The sequence below is a fragment of the Urocitellus parryii genome, chromosome 10, assembly GCF_045843805.1.
Source record: "Urocitellus parryii isolate mUroPar1 chromosome 10, mUroPar1.hap1, whole genome shotgun sequence".
Classification (NCBI taxonomy): Eukaryota; Metazoa; Chordata; class Mammalia; order Rodentia; family Sciuridae; genus Urocitellus; species Urocitellus parryii.
This window is the reverse complement of record NC_135540.1, coordinates 91,906,136-91,927,703: the sequence shown is the minus strand read 5'-3', so window position 1 is coordinate 91,927,703 and position 21,568 is coordinate 91,906,136. Positions and strand designations below refer to the sequence as shown.

Below are 21,568 nucleotides of genomic sequence, written 5' to 3'. Positions count from 1 at the left end.
ACTGACAAATGACTTCGTTTCCTTCATCTTTCAAGAAAGAGGGATGCTGGGGCTGAATGCACAATGAAAGGTAAGCATCATTTCCAGTTTCCTGGAAACCAATGGAAAGGCAAATCACAACACTCTAATTAGTGAACTCTGTCTTCAAAGAGGTGAAAGCTACAAAACAAAATCAAATGGCAATATAAACACATATGGTTTAATTTTATTTTCTCAAATAACTTTTCCTTGAACTGAAATATTTCTGTCTCTTACACAGGGAGTGAATTTCATGAAGATAAAATTTGACTTGACAAAGTGATTTGTGAAAAGTTGTTAGGATAGGTAGGAACCTGGCCATATAGCCTTCTCTAATGGGAGCAAAGGGAGGAGCCAGGCCTAGATAAAATCACTCCCTTTTTTTCTTCTTTCCAGTTTTAGAAAACATCTGGCAACAAAACAGACAGCATTTAGTGATGATGAACATCACAGTTGCCACACAGGCCAGCAGGAACCCAATCACATCCAAAGAGTAGTACTGGAACCAGGAGAGTTTATGGGCAGCCACCCGGAGGTGTTTAGCTCCTTTGTGGCGCATGACAAACTCAATCCAGAAGACAGCTCGGTCCAGAGGCTTCACTGGCTGATCATGCTGAATTCTTGATAACTTCATAGCATTCTCTTTATATCTAAAGGTGAAAAATAAAAGTATCAATATTGAAAGTAAGTTAATCTGTCTATGCACATGAAGTCAATGAAAGTTTTTCACAAGTGCCATATGGATGATTTCAAATAATTATCAGAGACTTGCCCTGCGTATGATTTGTTTTTTTTTCTTTCATCACCATATAATGTCTGATTTTAACTTATGTTCTGATGCATAAATATTTCAAAAGTGCCCATAGAATTTCAAGAAGGTGAGTCAAATGCTTTCCATCAGAGGAAATGAAGCATTCTGAGTCCCATAAGTGAGAGAGAAGGCACATAATTTGTGAAAGATCACCTTGAAGAATTTAAAGAGGAATCATATCAGGGTGTGCAGTACTTCCTAACTATTTTCTCTGTTTTTCCTCTTCTTTTCTACCCTCTACTGTATTTTCCACTCAGTATCCAAGATGGCATTATTAAAACATGCACATCTAATTATGAAGCTCTTCTGCTCAAAATGTTCATGTGACTTCTCATCATAAGTAGAATAAAATCCAAGTCTATTCTTGTACTAGTTGTTTTTAATGGGTTAGACACTGGCCATGATTTCTGATAATATTTTTCTCACTCATTCTGTCTAAGCATATGTGGGTTTTTTAAATTTTAATTTTATTGACTTTTTTTAGTTATATGTAATGTTAGACACATTTTAATGTAATCACAAAAGCAAGGAATATAATTTGCTCTAACTTAGCCCCTAGCACTCCTCTCTTTCCATACCCTTCCTTGCCTTGCTTCACTCTCTCTATTGATCTTTCTGAAATTTATGTATACTTTTTTAATTAGTGTTTTTTGCATATAATTAATATTGGGGTTCACTGTGATATATCCACAAATGTACACATGAACTTTAACCAGAATCTTTCAACTCTTCTTCCCTTTTCCAGTTCCTGCTTATTCCTCCTCAATCTTCTTTGTTCACTCTATTGACCTTTCCTCTATTTTTATAAAATTCTGTTTTTTTTCCTTTCTTGCACCCCATTATTTTGGATTAACTTGCACATATAAGAGAAAGCTTTTGACCTTTGTCTTTTTGAGCCTGTCTTATTTAACTAGGCATGATAGTCTCCAGTTCTATGTATCTACTGGAAAGTGACATAATTTCATCTTTTAGGACCAATAATCCATTATGTGTATCCACTACAATTTCTTTATCCATTCATCTGTTGAAGTGCACATACATTGGTTTCATAGCTTGGCTATAGTGAACTGTGCTGCTATAAACATCGATGTAGTTGAATTCCTGTACTATACTGATTTTAGATCTTTTGACTATATACTGAGAAGTGGGATACGTGAATTATATTGTAGATCCATTCCTAGTTTTTTGTGGTTTTGAGTACATGTGGGTTTTCCCTGTTCTCCAGTGTTCCCAAATGTGCTCTCCCCTTGGCACCTTCATACTTTTAATCTCATCTGATTTTTCCTTGAGTATCATTTCATGAAATACCATAAGTCTTTCTTATATCTTATGGCTAAGGTCTTGGCCATCAAGTCACTCCTCAGAGGTACTTTTCTTGGTTTTTTTAGCATAGTAGCCCTAGGTATTTCTTCTATTATTTTATGTTGTTTTAAATGTATTTCCTAATAATATAAAATACATTACATTTTCTATAATAACCCCCAATTGTACAAGAAAAAACACACCATATCCTAAGTGATCACCAAAAATATCACAAATAACTTGTAGGGATGGTGAAGTAAGGATACTCATGTGCCCACTAATTGGATCATGATACAGAATTTGCAGGTCATATGTTCTGCCTCTTAGAAGATCCTTAAGAATCAATTAGAAGACTTAAATCTGATAATGAAATATAAACTCAGAAAAGTAACAATATACAAATAGCCACACAAAACAAAATAGCTTTTTAAATATATAAATAGCAAATTCAGTGAGAAAGAAATCAGAAAAATATTTTTTAACAATACCTTCAAAGAATGATCACTAGGAATATATGTAATAAAGGAAGTGTAAGTTTTCTACAATGAAATTTATAGAATATTGAAGGAAGAAGATACTGGAAGATGGAAAGTCATGAACCAGCAGAAAGAATACTGTTGAAATAGCCATCTGGCTGAAACCAAACTATAGATTTAATAAAAAACCATATCAAAATACCAATGAAATTCTTCTCAGAAATAAAATAAAAATTATAAAATTCATGTGAATCCTAAAAGATCTCAAATATCCAAAGCAATTTTCAATAAAAGGAGAAATGCTGGAATTAACACAATTCCGATTTTAAAATAGACTACAGGGCCATATTAACACAAACAACATAGTGTGGGATAATAAGAGACAAACACCAATGAAATATAATAAAGGCCCAGGATATACACCTGTAGAGCTGTAGCCATCTGATTGTTGAGAAAGTTGCCAAAAATACACATTGGAGAAAAGAGAGTCTTTTCTAAATATGGTGCTGGTAAAACTGGATAGCCATATGTAGAAGATTGCAGCATGATCCCTAACTCTGACCATGTACAAGAATGAACACAAAATGGAATTAAACATTTCAGTAGTAAGTGAAATAAGTAAAAAAATCAGAAATACAATATATTGCATGTTTACCCTCACATGTGGAATCTGGCAGGGTAGGTGATATAAAAGTAACAGGAAGACAATTATACAAGAAGAAAGGGATCAGGAGAGAAGGAACAGAGATTGTTAGGGTAATGAAAAGTCTTTTAGGACATAATGTAAAACTGATATATTCATATTTAAGTCTGATATTTTAATCTGTATTTTTTCCATTTATACATTATTTTATGTCTCTTTTTTTCCATTCTTTATTCTCTCAGAGTATTTTTATTATTTATTGTGCTACTATTTTTTTCTTGGAAATGTTGTTTTGAACTTGTCCTTTAAGTGATACCTTCCTTAAGCAATAATTCTATCATTAAGAGAAATGAGAGTTGAATTGAAAACAGTCATTCTACCAAGAAACTATATACTCCATATAATTTCCTTTTGCAGTATGGAAAAGGTTGAATATTGAAGTTTTGTTTTATCAAATATCATGAAGCAAGTTTTATTGTGCTTCTAAGATTATCACAAAGGTAAAAAAATCAACCATATGGAATGTTAGAAAGATATTTGCAAATCATATATCTGATGAGACTTATGTCCATAAAAGATGAAGAAATATTAAAATCAATAATTAAAACATAAATAGCCTGATTAAAAATGAGCAAAGGGTTGGAACTGACATTTCTCTCATGAAGGTAAGTGAATGACCAAAAAGCACATAAAATGATGCTCTTTAGCTATCATGCAATGCAAGTCAAGACCACAGTGAGCTACAATCCTTTTCACTAGGATGACTATAATAAGGTAATAATAAATGCTAACAATGATATGGAGAAATTGGAACTCTCTTATATTGCTTGTATGCTGTAAAAATTTTTGCATGTACTTTGGAAAACAGTTTGGCAGATCTTAATACATATAAAATTATTATATGACCTAACAGTTCTATAACTAGAATTACCAGAAGAAATGAATACTTATGTTCATACAAATTGTGCACATTGTTCATAATAATCAAAATTGGAAACAGAAACCTTTATAAACTGATGAATTGATAAATTACTTTGAATATTTCCAACCACACAATGTTATTCAACAATAAAAAACAATAAAGACTGACCCTTGGCAAAGCATGATGAAACTAACAGAACTAGTGAAAAAAAAACATTGAAAAAGACAATAATTTTATTATCTTTTAATGTGAAATATTTAGAATAGGATGAGCTATAGAGACAAAAAATAAATGGAATTTGCCTAGTCTAGGAGGCAATAAGAAATGACTTCAATGCATTGTCACATTTCTTTTGATGTGACAAAATTTCCAAAAATTATAATATTTAAGAGTTTTATAACTATGGAAACATCAAATGTATTTGAATTTTAATTCACACTTTAAAGAGATAAATGGCATATTGTGTGTTATACATCATTAAAATCTGTGAAAATATTAACACTGATGAAATAATTTTTGAATAAAATAATTTATAGTTGCAGAAATTTTAGGTATGGATTTAAGATACTGTCATATCTCTCTAAGTTTATCATTCTTTTCTTCTGTATATACTGTCATATTTAAAAATTAAATCCTCATTGCAAATGGCTATGTATGGCAAATAATTTATGTATGTGTAGAAATGGTGCAGTAATCATTTTCCTATGTAATCTACAAGATCAATGCAATTTTGAAATTCTTATGATATTCGAAGTTGTATACAACTCTGAAACAGTAATGGTTAAACTGATTGAAAATAGATTTAATATGGGTTGAGTCTTTAGATTCTTTCAAAATTACCCTCCTCCACAGCCACTTCAATGTTTATGGCAGCACAATTCCCAATATCTAAACTGTTGAACCAACCTAGATGCCCTTGTATAGATGAAAGAATAAAAAATGTGTCATATATACACAATGGAATATTACTCAGCAATAAAAGAGAATAAAATCATGACATTTGCAGTTAAATGGATGGAGTTAGACAACATAATGCTAAGGGAAGTTTGACAATCCAAAATCCAAATGTTGAATGTTTTCTTTGATATAAGGGGGCTGATTCATTGTGGGATAGGGAGCAGGAACATGGGCAGAATAGATGAACTCTAGATAGGGCAATGGTTGGAGGGAAAGGGAGAGGGCATGGGGTTATTCATGATGTTGGAATATGATGATCCTTATTATCCAAAGTACAGGTATGAAGACATGAATTGGTGTGAATACACTATGTATACAACCAGAGATGTAAAATGTTGGGCTCTATATGTGTAATAAGAATTGTAATGAATTCTGCTGTCATATATAAATTAATTAATTAATTTTAAAATTACCCTCCTGAAAATGGGCTAAAATTTATACTCATTGGTGAGAAGACCAGTTTTCTATGAATACTACCCAATGTCAAAGTTGTGTACTCACATAGGGTCATTAATCACCATCCTCAAGGCCTTGAGAAGATCTGAACTTGACAGTGTTCTGTATTCCAATTGAATAGCTGCTCCCTTGGCCTTCACATAAGCAATGTTATCAGGTTGATCCGCAAACAAAGGAATGCCCACCATAGGGATCCCATGGTAAATCCCTTCATAGACGCCATTGGTTCCACCATGAGTTATAAAAGCTTTTGTTTTTGGATGACCTACAATTGATTTAATGTTAAAAAAATTATTAATTTAAATCTTATATAGAAATGAGAAATGTGTATTATAAGACATTAAAGGGATCAGAGTATATTCTAGGTGACAAGTTATTGTAAACATGACCCTGAATTAATTATTTTTTTTCATATCACAGAGGAACAAGCACCTAATTCCACTAGAGTGCTAACCGAAAACTACATGCAAGAAAGAGTACATAACTTGAGACTTGAATATTGAATACATCATTAATAGGTAGAAAAAATAGAATATTTTTTAGTAAAAGAATCAACATGCACTTATGAAAAACAAGGTCATGAAGGACATGTTAGCATATTATCTCATTAAGAAAAACTGAAGTCGCTAAGTCTGCTATGTAGCATGTCCAAAGCAACAGGGAATAGGATGGTGATGGTACTGAATTCAGAGAAAAGAGAGACTACACTTCATTACAAAATGTTTGCACTTCATAATGAAGATGTGCATTAATTTCCAGAGAAAATTAAGAGTCACTGTTCATTACAGAAAAAAAAACCCTGGATTCCATTTTGAAAGGTATTTGAAATACACCTGCAGGAGAAGAAAGAATAAGTGAAAGACATACAACAACACAGAGAGACAACCCAGGAACTGAGTGATAAATTCTTGCAGAGGTAATTGTACCAGAAATAAAGATAACTTGGATTCTTTATATAATGACAGTGTATATTAAAATTGCAGGTTTTTGCTTTTTTTTTTTTTTTCAAACCATCAGTTGGCCTGGAAAATAACTAAAAGGAAGTTGAACATTGTGTTTGATTTTTTTAATTAACAAGTATTGCATAAAATGTTTCCTGTTGAATTGTAAGCATCCAGATTGATGGTACTCATGCTTTTAGGACTTATCTCAGAGTCTTACCAAGAAGGTCATTCTGGGGGATCCAGTTGTATATTTGAGTGTTGGGTCCTAATTTATCTGGCTTCTTGCCTTGATATCTCCAGATGACCTGTTTGGTAAAGAATGTACCTTATTCTATGATTTAAAGTTTAATGTTATAGCATGTTTGCATTCAAAAATTTAAGAGATCTAGTTCAACATTTAACACATAAGGAAATAAGTACAATTTTAAGTAATGAGAATTATGAAAATACAAACTAAAACTCCATAACTATTTTGTTTTATGCAATTTTATCCTAGATTTCATTTTCCAAATTAAAATCATTATGTTTATTTCTTGTGAGTGACATAGATGAGACAGGACATGTATTGTTTAAGATGCTTATTTCAGTTTGCATTGTTTTTTATACACAAAAGCAAACTAATGCAGTCAGCTACTGTTAGAAATAAATGAATCCTAACTAGGAATTACATGTAACTTGTTTTAGGCTTCAATTTATTAAACACTACCTATAATAAACTTTTTAATGGTACTTATGGATCTCAACCCACACTTCTATCAATATTGGTGCATTTGGAAATTCTTTAAATTTTAAAAGTAAGAACCCATTTGCAACATACAAATAATTACATGGATATTGAAATAAAGTTCAAAATTGTGAGGTTGCTTAATGTTTTAAAACTGTGTGTAATCATTTAATGATGCAGTACAAATCTTGTTATTAGTCTTATATATCTCCAAGATATTTTTATGTCTAGGAACAAATTAAGGAGCTGATTTTGGAAATTAAATGCTATCTTCATGAACTGGAGTATAATTTTAAGTGCTTATCTTCTAAATGCAATGGGAGCAGCAAAGTAAATTTAGGTCTACAGAAGGAAAAAATAATTGGGCGATTAGTTGAAGCCTATATCAGATAGGAAACTACAAAGTGGATGGAAAACACTCAAAGACCACAAGAGTGGTTATGTTAGAAATTGTGGTATTAAAGCATTTTATGGAGGTGGGAACTTTTGAATTTCAGCCCATGTCAGGCTTGAATCTGCTTGACTCTTCCTTATACTCTCTTCTTTCTTCTTAAAAGGTATTTTTCTGATGTTTTAGAAGCAAAGACTTTTGGGGTACACTTATAATGCACAGGGTCCACTTCAAATGCAGAACTAATCTCTCCAATTTCTCTAATTGTCAGACATTTTCAGGATCCCGTCCACTAGTGTGAACTGTTTTTTTCTTTTTCTACAAATACATTTGACTGAGTGGGAATTTGGCCCAATGGTTTGGGTAGCCTTTATCCTCAAAACTCCAGGAAAAGTTTGCTAAATAAATTTATACTTTTTTTAATGGGGAGGGGATGTATTTTGGGCTTACAGTTTCAGAAGTTCAGTCCATATTTGGCAGACTCCATTGTTCTTGGGCAATGATGAAGTATATAATGGCAAGAATCCTATTCTTAAATGAGGGTAAGAAAGGAATAAGGGATTACATGGGATAACTAAAATCATGATAAAATTCAACCTTTTTCAATACCTGCTTAGCATTATTGTGGTGGTCCAATTATGAGTTAACTTTTATAGCTTTCTGATACATTGGCCATGTATATAGTGCCCTCAGGGATCCTGTAAGGAAATGGATGAAGTAACAGGGAAGAATGTGGTACCTGTGTAAATGCCTGTGATACCCTTACAATTAAAATTTCACAATGGACCTGTAAAATATATATTTTTATGATCACAATGTTAACATTAACATGAATTAAATGCTCTCTACTGTTTAGAATAACCACACATATTTTGGTTTAAAACATGATTTTTGAGATAAATTAGAGATACACAATAGGTTATGTTTCACAAAGGATGCTTCATTAAGAAAACCCTTTATAAAGTTTAACAGACTTTTTACATATTTGGCCACTAAGAGGGCACTTTTGCTTACCTTCTGTGGAATCTGTGCAAGAGCAAATGCAATTATATTGGCTTTCTCTTCTGGCATGTTAGAAACCATGGACCCCAGAGAAAATACCACAATACCATTTTCTCCAGAACTCTGTACAAATTCTTCCATTTCCTGTAAATAAAACATTTGCTCCATCAAAAAAAGATGAAGAGGGAGAGGATACAAGATGTCAGATTAGAGGAAGGCTGCCTTTCTAGTTGCTCCAAGGATCAAAATATAAGCAGTGAGAATACTGCTTGTTAGTGAGGTGGGTGAAAGAAGGATTTCACTAAAATTCAATACTGGACAGTGAGTGTGTCTCAGAGACTCAGAAGCTTGGGTTCATTAAAAAAAGAAGACTACATTGATATCAAACTGTTTGTGGAAGCAGCTACAAGCAGTAGTAATGGTGCTGTGTACCAAAGAAAAATGGAAAATGAAGGGAGAAACACAGTGGACATATTTGGTATGAAGAAACCTGAGATCAGAGAAGCAACATGAACTTAGCTGATCCAGAGGCTCCACTGAGCACTTGTGATTGAAAAGTGCTGTTTATTTACTGCCTGGGGAGAGATAAGGTGAATTCATCTTGAGGTGGCCTTGCTCCAGTGTCTGTTACCAGAACTGGGAGATCTGAGAAAACACTGCTAGAATGCTTTTGTGTGGCCTAGAATGTACCTAGCTAAATGGGAGTGAAACAGGCATAGATAAGATTTTACCCTGGGGGATTCAAGTTAGAAGAGCAAAGGGGCAGCACAACTTGCTTTTCTTTTGAGCTGGTGGCTCATGTGACCAGCTGAAGTGGGTGAGAATCTGAACAGGTACTTAGCAAAATACTAAGGGACTGAGCCTAGGAAAGATGTGCAGGTGAACAGCAGAGTGTGTGGAAATCAGTTCCTCTGTGAAATGAGTATAATTCTTAGGAGGCTTCTGAGATTCAGGCTCCCTACATAGATAAGCAACTGCCAGGCCCTAGGTGTGTGTCCATCCAATTTCTTCAGTGTATGTATATGTACCAACAAAACCCCTGAGGTCTGATTAGACCTGAGTTTCCTCCATCAGAACTCATCCCATAGAACACTGCAGCAACCCCACCCCAGGAGTGCATAGATCTGGTCTGTGCACACAAATCTCCAACTCACACTTATTCCCATTTCAACCTATGTCATACTGGTAAGAAGGGGAGCAGAGAATTATTTCAAACACCTTCAGTCTTAGGCCATTCCAAGTGGTAGCTCAGAGAGAAACACAAAACAAGGAAGGGGATAACAGTACATAAGTAAAAAAGAAATGGAATGAAAAACAGTTGAATATTGTCAGTAACCATCCATTCTAACAATTTTGGCCACCTCAGTGGAAATGATTCCTTCATTTATCATTAAGAATATTTTTACTATTTCTTATTATTTCTGTGTGTTTGTGTATTCTTCCATTACTGATTGGTTTATGGACATGTATTCATATACATTTCTTTCTTTTATTCAGCTTTAGCATTTTTTAAATGTAGCTATTTTTACTTGCATTGTCTTTTGATAGTTAGGGATTTTTGGTATGTATATATTTGTTTTGTTTTGTATTGTCTTAGTTGTCTGTTTCTGTATCTCTCTTTTATTCTCCTGGTTGTAGCAAAAATCTATTCTCAATTTCTCTCTCCATTTATTTGTTTCTCCTATTTTCTCCTCCATCCTTACGACTATCACCTGCTGTATCTTCTGCATTCTCTCTCTTCACTGTTTAAAATTTCAAACTTTTTACCCCTATCTTCTTATCTCACATTATTTCCTCTTACTGACTGTTATTTTGCCATCTTTAAACTAATTAGTTTATATAACTCTTGATCCTAACATTAATGTTGTTCAAATTATTACTTCTGTGGATTACATAGTGGCCACCTGTTTCTTGTTTTAATGTCAGATTTAGTTTATATTTATGCACTGCTTCGTTGTTGTCAATTGCTAACCCACTTTTTCTGGTTTTTGTAGCAATTTACATTTTGGAAGTCATAAGAAAATCCAGATATTTATTTTAATGCTGTATATTATTTGTATCAGATATTGTTATTGTTTATTTACCCTTATTCTGTGAATATCTGAAAATCTACAGTGACACTACATGTTCACAGGGTAGAGAAATCCACTGCTGAAATAAATTCAACCAAAATATAGTTCATCTTGCTCCACATGAAAATTAATGGTATTCAATCACTAACTATGCTTTAATACAGAGTATAGTAGAGATAAAAACTGAAACAAATGCTAAGGCCTCAAATAGAAACAGCTGGGGTGGGTTCATGGTTTCTACCTATGGAAATCTACTGCACAGGAAAAATAGAGAGAATTAATTCAAAGGCTGTGAATACCATACTTATAAAGGAGTCTTAATCCAGATCACTTCACGACACTTTGGAAAGTAAATATTATGCCTTAAAAAAATAGAAGAGGGCTGGAGTTGTGACTCAGTGTTAGAGTGCTTGCCTAGCACACATGAGCACTCGGGGGGAGGGGGATTTGATCCCCAGTACCAATAAAAAAAACTAAATAAAATAAAGTTATTTTGTCCTTCTGAAACTATTTTTTTAAAAAAAAAGCATGGAAGAGAAATCCTTCCTAACATATGCATAAAATCCAACACAAGAGTTTAAGAATTATGTAAAAATAAGGTACCATGGAATCACTTAAAAGTTCCTAATTTAGCAACAACTGATGCCAAAGATATTGAAATTGTTTTTAAAAAATCAGGTAAACATTCAAAAAGTAAATTATTATAAACTATAGTCAATGAAATTATCATATTTTAAAATGATCAATGAAGTAGAAAAATGATCAATGAATTCCAAAAGAATATAGAAAAACAATTGAGTGAATTAAAAAAAAATCATTGCAGAATATAAATAAAAGATTCAACAAGATGGAAATATTGAAAAAGAACCAAATATAAATCTTCAAAATCAAAGATAAAATAAATTAAATAAAAGGTGAGTTGAAAATCTTTATAGTACAATAGACAATACTGAAAACAGAACGTCAAATATAAAAGAAAAAGTGACCAGCTTTGAATATTCAGACAGTACTAAAGTAAAGAGAATAAGCAACCATGATGGTAATAATTATTAAAGAAAGAGTCCATATAGAAGAAATAAAAAAGCAAACCCTAAAGTTCAAAAATGAACAAATCTTATTGGAAGAGTAGCTAAGCAAATGAGAAATAGGATCACATTAAACATAAAAGAATCAAAATGACAGGAATTAATAAACATCTTTTTGAAATGACATTGAATATAAATCATCTCAATTCTTTAATTAAAATATGTAGTCTGGAAGAATGGATCATAAAACCAGACCCAATGATATGTTGTTTATAAAAGATACACCCTACAGGAAAAGACAGCCATAGGCTGAAAGCAATAAGATAGAAATTGATACATAATGCAAATGGAATCAGAAAATAAGCAAGATTATCTACTCTTATCTGAAAAACAGACTTCAAGCCAAAATTAATCAGAAGAGACAAAGCTGGTCACTTCATACTGGTAAAATAAATAATCCAACAAGAAGATATAACAATTATAAATATTTAAGTCATAAACATGGATCCAACTAATTACATAAGAGGCACTAGTCAAATTGAAACACCAGATAGACCCGAATAAAATAATTCTTGGTAATTTCAACACAATTCTCTCATCTTTTGATAGGTCATCCAGACATAGAATCAATAAGGATTCTTTGGACCTGAAAAATATCATAAGCCAAATGAACTTACAGATATCTATAGAATATTTTATTCAACAGCATCTGAATACACTTTCTTCTCAGCATCTCAAGAAAACCTTCTCCAAAACAGACAATATTTAAGGCCACAAAACAACTCTCATCAAATAAAAAACAAGTGGTATTACTTATTATATTCTACCAGATCATAATTGGATGAAATTAGAAATCAACATGACAGAACCATACAAAATCTATATAAACATATGGAGATTGGACAATCTCTATTGAATAAAAATGAATTGTAGAAGAAATTAAGGAGAAATGTAAAAATTCTTAAACTCAAATGAGAATGGTAATACAACCTCTGGGGCAGAATGAAGGAATTTCTAAGAGAAAAGTTTATAGGTATGAGTTCCTGTATAATAAAATCATAAAGATCCCACATAAAACCTAATTTTTCATTTCAAGACCCTTGAAAAAGAAGAACAAACCAATTCCAAAACCAGTAAAATAGCAACAAAGAAAGATAAATAAATAAGAGAGAGAAAACAGGAAACAAAGAATTCAAATATTAGTTTGTAGATGATATGATCCTATATAGAGAAGAGCCAAATGACTCCACCAAAAGACTGATATTGCTAATAAAAAAATTTGACAAAAGCTGAGTACAAAATCAACATACAAAAATCAATAGCTTTCTTATATACCAACAATGAATCTGTAGAAAAAAAATAAAGAGAATTATTTCATTTGCAATAGACTCAAAACAAACAAATAACAATGACAACAACAACAACAAATACCTAGAAATAAATCTAACAAAAGAGTTAAAAGACCTCTAAAATTGAAGATTGAAATTGTAGAAGACATAAAAAAAGATGAAAATACCCTCCATGTTCATGGATAGGTAAAATTAGTATTATTAAAATCACCAACTATCCAAAGCAATATGCAGATTCAATGTAATCCTCATCAAAATATCAATGAAATTCTTCACAGTACTAGAAAAGATAATCCTAAAATTTATCTGGAAGAATAAAAGACCCTCAATAGTCAAAGAAATTCTAAACCCAAAAAGCAATGCTGGAGGCATCACAATATCTGATGTCAAATTATACTACAGAGCTATAGTAACAAAAAATGCTTGGTACTGACATGAAAACAGACATATTGACCAGGAGTATAGAATAGAAAACACAGAGAAAACCACACACATGCCAAAAACATACGTTGGAGAAAAGATTGCCTTTTAAATAAATCATGCGGGGAAAATTGCAGAAAAATGCAACTTTATCCTTATCTCTCAACTCGCATAAAAATCAACTCAAAATGGGTCAAAACCCTAGAGATTAGAACCAATACTATACAACTTCTAGGAGAAAATGTAGGGTCAACATTCCATCATATAGGCACAGGCAATGACTTTCTCAAATAGAACCCGTAAAGGTCAGGAAATAATTCCAAGAGTAGATAAATTGGAAGGCATCAAATTAAAAAGCTTCTGAACTGCAAAGGAAACAATTAGAATTGTGAAGAGAGAACTTATGAAATGGAAGAAAATCTTTGCAAAACACCTTCTGGCAAATTATTAATATTTATAATACATAAAGAATCCAAAAACTTTATACAAAAAAAACCAAACAACCCAAATAATCAAAGAGAAAATGAATTAAAAAGATGCTTCTCAGAAGAATAAATATAAATAGGCAACAAAAATATAAACACCAAAAATGTTCACCATCATTAGAAACAAGGGAATTGAAAACTACACTGAGATTTTATCTTTCACCAGTCAGAATAGTAGTCATCGAGCATAAAAAGAATAATAAATGATGGAGAGGATATGGAGAACATTTTTTTTTTTACAAATTGGAGGAATTGTAAATGAGTACAACCACTATGGAAATCAGTATGGATAGTTTTCAAAAGAGTAAGCATGTCAATATCATATCACCCAGGTATACTATTTCTCAGTATTTATCCTAAAGAATTAAAGTCATCTTATAACAGTGATACATGCATACCCATTTTATAGCAAAACAACTCATAATACACGTGGAACCAGCCTAGGTATCTGCCAATAGATTACTGATTAAAGAAAATGTAATATATATACACAATGGAGTTTTATTCAGCCAAAATAAGAAATAAAATTATGTCATTTTACAAAAAAATGAAGTGAATTAGAGTCTATTACATTAAATAAGTCAAACTCAGAAAGTCATGGGTTGTATATTTTATCTCATATTTGCAAGCTAGAGAGGGAAAATCGAAAAAATGAGGGTGGATATCATGGAAATCAAAGGGAGATCAGTGGAGAAAGGGACCAATGGGAGAGAGGTGGGAAGGGAAGGGAAATTCCTGGGAAGTTGTATTGGCCAAATTATACTGTTATATTGTGTACATGTATGGAATATGTAACATCAGATCTCATCATTATGTACAATGAAATGAACCAATAAAATGTAGGAAAAGCAGAGAAATTATTTGTATGTAAACTAAGAGAAAAGCATGTATTATTAGAATTTGGGAGTTATGGATACTTTTAAATTGACCCAGTCACTCACATTCTTTGGAAAGAGGTGTGTGTTATGACATAGAAGCCACCATTAGGCTTACTTGTAGAAATAAATGTGTGTGTGTGTGTGTGTGTGTGTGTGTGTGTGTGTAAGAAATGATATAAAGCCATTCAAGAGATGATGTTAGAAATTATTATATGTAGACTCTTAATTCATAATTTTATTCATTACTAATGTTCATTTTTTGTTAAACACTATAGCTAGTACTTGGTTACAATTATTATTGTTGTAGTACTACACTTGATTTTATTCCAGGCAGGTTATCTGGATGATTTTTTAGATGTAATTATTAGTACTTATTTCTGTCCTTGTGAGCCCAGAAGTAAAGTTACCTTTGCATAGGATTTTTGTACATTTTTATGTTTCCTATCTCTATAGTATTTCATTTCTTAAATTATAATTTGTGAGTTTTCCACGTTTTCCTCTATAATAGCTCATAAAAACCCGAGATTAACAAACAGTAGCATTCAGAAGATTAATATTATGGTTTGGACTTTCTTTTATATAATTCTAATGATCCTAATAATCGTGTACAAATATGTCCAGAAATATACTGATCCATAATCAGCATTTTCACTGCATCGGAATGATACATGTACTTGAGTAATCATATCTTTGGATTATTTATATATCTCATCTTTTGCCCTAAAATTTTTTAATGATATTGAAGTTGTATGAGAATGAACTGTGTATCAGTGTCTGTAAAGAAACCTTATTTTTCATCTCATTATGAACCATGGGAGCTCTTGCACCACAATGGGACTTCCTCTGGCCCTTTTATAGAACAGGTCAACTTGCTGAGTAGCTCATTTACATAGAGTGAACATTGCACTACTCCTAGGAACTTGTGACACATCCAGTTATTTTGTGATTCCAGTAACCTAGAGCAACCTACAGCAATATATTCAATATATTGTCTCCCTGCTCAAAATGTTCTTCATCTCGTATTGTACAAACATTTTCTCACTATTACTGTTTTATAAATATACCCTTTTCTAAACCAATTAATCCCTGACATAGACAGGTCCCAGTCTTTCTGCAACATTATTTTTAAAGGAAAAAACCATTAATCATGCAAAAATTTGGAAGAGCATGAAAAAAGTATGTAATGGTTTAAGAAAATTTGCCAAAATGATTTTTGGTTCATTTAGAGATACTGTTGGTACAAAATTTGAATTTTTTATTGTGGTCTTTTTTTTTTCTGTTCATGTAAGTACATGAGTAGATACATGCACATATATAATGTATATGGAAGATTAAAATTCTTTTCTGAATCTTTACATCTCACAAAAATAATGATATTATTATAATCAGTATTTTGCCTTTTAGTCTCCAACTAAACTTGTGTTATGACTTAATGTAGTTAAGCATTTATTTTTAAAGTAATTGTTCTGGGCAAGTTGGTACACACCAGTAATCCCAGCAGGTCAGGAGGTTAAGACAGGAGGATCTCCAGTTCAAAGCCAGCCTCAGCAACAGAGAAGCACTAATCAACTCAGTGAGATCCTGTCTCTCAATAAAATGTAAAATAGGACTGGGGATATGTCTCAGTAGTTGAGTGCACATGAGTTCAATCCATAGTACAAAAAGAGAGATAAAAATAAACATGTAAGTAAATAAAGTGATTCTGATGGTGTGGTATGTACCAGAATAAGTTTTAAAATCATTACTTAAAATATGACATCACTTAATGTGATAATTAATTAATGTAAGACATTTTTCCAATATGTATTGTATAAGTAATTGCCATGAACACAGATTACATTCATTTGATTTTTTGTTTGTATAATTACAATTGGTATACTGTGAAACCAAAGGTTATTTGCATTGTTAAGAGTATTGATACATTTGTATCTTTGTCATTTTGACAAATTTCTGTGTTTAAACAATTCCGAAATTGTTCTAAGAATCTAATTATTCATGGAAATGCAAGTAATTTGGGGGAGCATTACTTTATATAATAAAGATCCATCAGACAGTGTTTGTAATATTGGCCTGTATTCTAATCTTGTTTATTCTATTAAATAACACCTGGTTCTATTATTCCTTATCATGATCACACTGCTATCTACATTCTTATTTTCCTCCTCCTCTCTCTGCTGTCATTTCCCCTTTATTGAAAAGGTAACTTTCTCCTACTGTGAATGGGGAAATCTCTCAAGATCAGAGGTTAATGCTTTAAAACTTACAATAGCTCTGTCTCAGTTTTTAGTCAGAACTTTCATTAACGTTTTGGTATTCTGTTTGTATTGTATGGAACTTATCACAAACAACAAAATAATTCTATTGAATATGAGGCTTAAGTAAGATCTCAATGTGTTGTTGTCTTTAACAGGTAGGGAAACAGCCACTCTTTAGAGATCACATAGCAATATGGCAAGTAATGTTTGCTTCTAAGCATAGTATTTATTTAAAATGTTTTAGACTCTTCTGTTTCCTCCTATGAAATATTATCCTATTTGCTGACAGAAAGATTTTGTAACTGTAAACTAAATGGCTGTGCTCAGAAATAAATGACAAGAAAACTTAGGACATCATTATGTTTGCAGTATATATTTCCTATGTTCATTCTCTCTGAAAGCTGTGAGGTTGAGGGGTAAGTTATCCAAGGGAGTTTTCCTGAGGTGTCCTCTAAGATTGGCATATGGCAGAAAGCTCTCTCAAGTTAAACATCCCTATCATGGTCTATGATGTAGTAGTCTGTGTTCTCAGGTGAGTTTGTTGAAATGCTGGAGTGAAGACAAGTAAAGATCACACATTTATATCACTGAGAAAAGCAAATACTTTAAAGCTAAAAGGTTGTGAAGAGCTTGAACACTTATAATATCATTTCAGGAATTCCACTTTATCATTTGATTGCCAAAATTCATGCATTTACCTTTAAGCAAGTTGAGAGAATATCTGTTCTCTAGGTCTTTGGTTGAAAATACAGTATTGATTTTTCAGAAATCTCATTTCTGTTATATATGAAATTGTATCCACTGTGCCTGCCACATATTACCTAATTAATATTCTTGGTAATAGAGCTATCATACAATATATATACAAGAGAAAATCTGTGGTAGTTTTTTCAGCCATATTGTGAGTTTCTATCTCTCAATTTGAATATAATCCAAATTAATGTACACAGCAGTGTTTAGGGTATGCTAAAATGAATTAAATGTAAAAATACCCTAATATTACTATTTCTAAGTATTAATCCTACCTTTTTGGTATAGGTAGGGTCTTAAAAAGTAGATAACAAAATTCAGTTTTTCAGAGGGAAAAATAGTATTATAGAAACAAAAAAAGAATAATTACAATATCGAATATTGCTATGGATCCTATGTTTGTACCAAGGACATTGTGTATCAGTATTATCTACTTTTTCCAGGGAACACTATATGAAGTTTGAATATTAGTAGATAAATAAGCATAGTCACATGTAAGAACAACCTCATCCATGTTTACATTGTTATCTGTAGTCTTGCAACAACTTCCTGAGTGGTTCCTCTGCATTGTCTTTCCCTCTAAAATCCAACTTGGTGACTGCATTTTGAGATTTTTCAAACAGAAACTTTATTCACATTTGTCTTATTCTTAACTCTTTTCATTGGCTACACAATGTACTTCACAGATATTTTAAACTCCTACTAATTTCTAGCTTTCACTTACCTCTGTAGCATTGTCTGCTCTTTGCTGAGCCTTCTCCTGCTGAACTACTCTTGAAGTTCTTGGGTGTTTCCCTTACTATTTATTGTATGGGCTTTTCCTTTTGTGTCTCCCTCTCTCCCTCAACCCCTTTTCCCATCCTGTGGATTCTTTAGAATTCATCTTAGTTATGAAGGCTTTTAGAATTTTTTTTTAATGATCTTTGCTGGAGGTTTCATTAGTATTGTATAATTTCCTCATGATAACTCACACATTTTTTTTTTTTTACTTGTTACAGTCTCTGTACCCAGACAGAATATAAGATCTGGTTGACGCAGAAACTGTGTCGACTTTATAACTCTCTATATCCAGCACTTATCTCTGGTATATGACAGCCACTTAATAAAAATTCTGTATTTATTAGAATAAATTATTGATTCTTTATTATGTATCACATAATGAAGGTCTTTTTTCCTGATTATTCTCAAAGGATAGCCAATATCCTACCTTCTTCTATGACAATAATGAAACGCCATTACATGTGATGGCATAGAAATGCCTGGGTCTATAATTGGCAGAACTCTTTTATCTTGCTTTTCATATCTCTGAGTTAAACACTCTGAATTAAGAATGCAGAGTCATTTCTACCAAAAATGTTAATCAAACAGAACAAAACAAACAGGAGAAGATTCACCTTAGGGAGTGGTTTGGCAGGTTTACAGTGGAGTCCTCCAACAAAGTCAAAATTTGGTAAGAATGGACGAGGAAATTCTAAATCCCAATAGGTTCGAATGAGCCAAAAATCAGCTTTCCCCATTGTCTCATATATTGTAGTGGGTCTCCCTGAATAGAGAAAAGAGAAGAAAAGAAAATGAGAAACATGTACCTTGAATGCTTGATATATAGCCTTGAAATGAGTTGGATTTGTGTAGGCAAGGTGTTCAAATGCACTTGTGTATGTGTGTGTTCGTGTGTTTACATACTACAATGGGTATGTTTTTTAGAGCACATTTTTGCATAGTATATTTGATATATTTTATATATGTTAATATGTACATAAACTAGTTGTGTGGGTACTTTCTAGTGTTCTATTAGTATATTCGCAATCACAATTAGATTATTAACCTAAGCCTTATTAGAAGTAACATGCATTTTATTTTCTCTCCAAAACTACAAAAGTAACTTATTTTTTTAGAATTTTTGTGAAATCCATTAACAATCAGTGCTCCCATAACTGTAGAGATATATTTTCTAGGAGTATTCAGTGAATTCTTACAATTGAGCAAACCATTCCCTTGAGCCTTGATTCTTCAAGTGAACTGTAGTGATTTAGTGAGTATGCCTGACTTCCTATTGACCTCCTCTGCATTTGCCTCATATTAAGAAATTAATAGTATTAACTTTGTAAAAATATACATTTTTGAAAGTAACTGCCAGAAAGTTTACACAAATATTAAAATAGAGATTGATTCTCATGCTGAATTTAGTTCATATTGTCTTAAATAGTGTATGCAGTTTAAAAAATATAGACTAATAAGGTGTCGTTTTACTCTACACCAAGGTTTTAGGGCTTAACACATGATTAGTTTGCTTTTATCAAAGGAATATGAAATATAAGGTATCACAATGTATAACTCTTCTGTGCCTGATATAGAGACACTGTTAACGGTGAAGTAATCTTCACAGCAATGCAAATACATATTTTTTCAAATTTCTAACAGAGGAAATAAAGCTATTCAAAAGTAAACAATTTCCTCCATGGTACATATATATGGTTGTGCTAGTAATACATGTGTATGTTATTAATGTACATGAATATCATTATTAAAACATTTACTGAGATTAATAATGACTGTCCTTTAAGATGAAAAGAATAGTAAAATGCATATGTAATTGCTCAGAGAAACCTTCTGGGATTCAATTTGCAGGTTATTATTTCCTGAAACTATTTGAATAAATAATTGCCACTGGTTTCTAACTGGCAAAATATATATATACATATATATATATATATATATACATATATATATATATATATATATATATATATATATATATATAATATAACTGCCCTTTATTATTGGTGAAACTATTTGTTCATCTTATATTTTCATTCCATCCTTTTACTTACAGAAAAGAAAGTTCTTCTGATTTTATATTCATGCAAGCTCAGCTTAAAGGCACAGGAAATTTAGGTTTCACAGTACTAATCAAAGAACCAGCTTACCTAGAACTTCACTGTAAAACTGATTCCATTTCTTCACATCAAATGACTGGAACCAAAAATCAAAATAAAGCATATACATTGTGTTTTTAATTCGATCCATGAATGTCATTTGAGCACTTAATTCAGACATAATAATGGGCACATAGGAAGGAGGGAATATAAGTCCCCCACTGTACTTTTCATATGTATAGCCAGGAGTAAAGCGGAGAGTGTATACAAATGGTACTTTAAGTAGCTCAGCCAGCAGCTCACCACAGGGACAAACAGCATCTGCAAGAACCACATCAAATTTTGATTCATGTAGTTTCATCATAATTTTCTTGTTTAAAACTACATTTCTGCAGAGTTGTTCAATTGTATCAGAACCTTCCTTGAACACTTTTTGCAATAATGAAAAAAATCCCCAAATGTCATCTTTTGGAGTATCATAAATTAATTCATGGATCCATTTGGAGAAAAGTTCTTCCAAATGTTGTTCACTTGATGGTGCAGGGTAAACCTCAAAATTAATAGCAGATGTTGTGTTGGGTTTAATAAGAATGGAAGCTGTTGATGTCAGAACAGTCACCTCATGACCTCTCTGGAGAAGTTCATCCAGGATTGTCTTTATGTTGATCCAATGGCTGTATTCTGTGGGCCACACCAGCACTTTTCCACAGCTTCCCGAACTACAGTAACACATCAGTTGTATCAGCAGAAGAACTGAGTTTCTTTTCACAGACATCTTGGTGCAATGTAATGCTTCTTTTACATTAGCAGCT

The 21,568-nt window shown here is 32.2% G+C and overlaps 1 protein-coding gene across 1 annotated transcript; it reads right to left on the bottom strand.

Moving 5' to 3' along the window:
• Window positions 1–233: 233 nt before the first annotated feature.
• On the bottom strand, window positions 234–21,531 carry LOC144257221 (UDP-glucuronosyltransferase 2B31-like). Its single transcript, XM_077803258.1, has 6 exons — window positions 20,808–21,531; window positions 19,275–19,423; window positions 8,659–8,790; window positions 6,747–6,834; window positions 5,631–5,850; window positions 234–668 (listed from the first exon to the last, which is right to left on the bottom strand). The coding sequence occupies exons 1-6, from the start codon at window positions 21,529–21,531 to the stop codon at window positions 389–391; spliced, it is 1,593 nt and encodes a 530-aa protein (XP_077659384.1). The 3' UTR covers window positions 234–388.
• Between the last annotated feature and the right edge of the window lie 37 nt (window positions 21,532–21,568).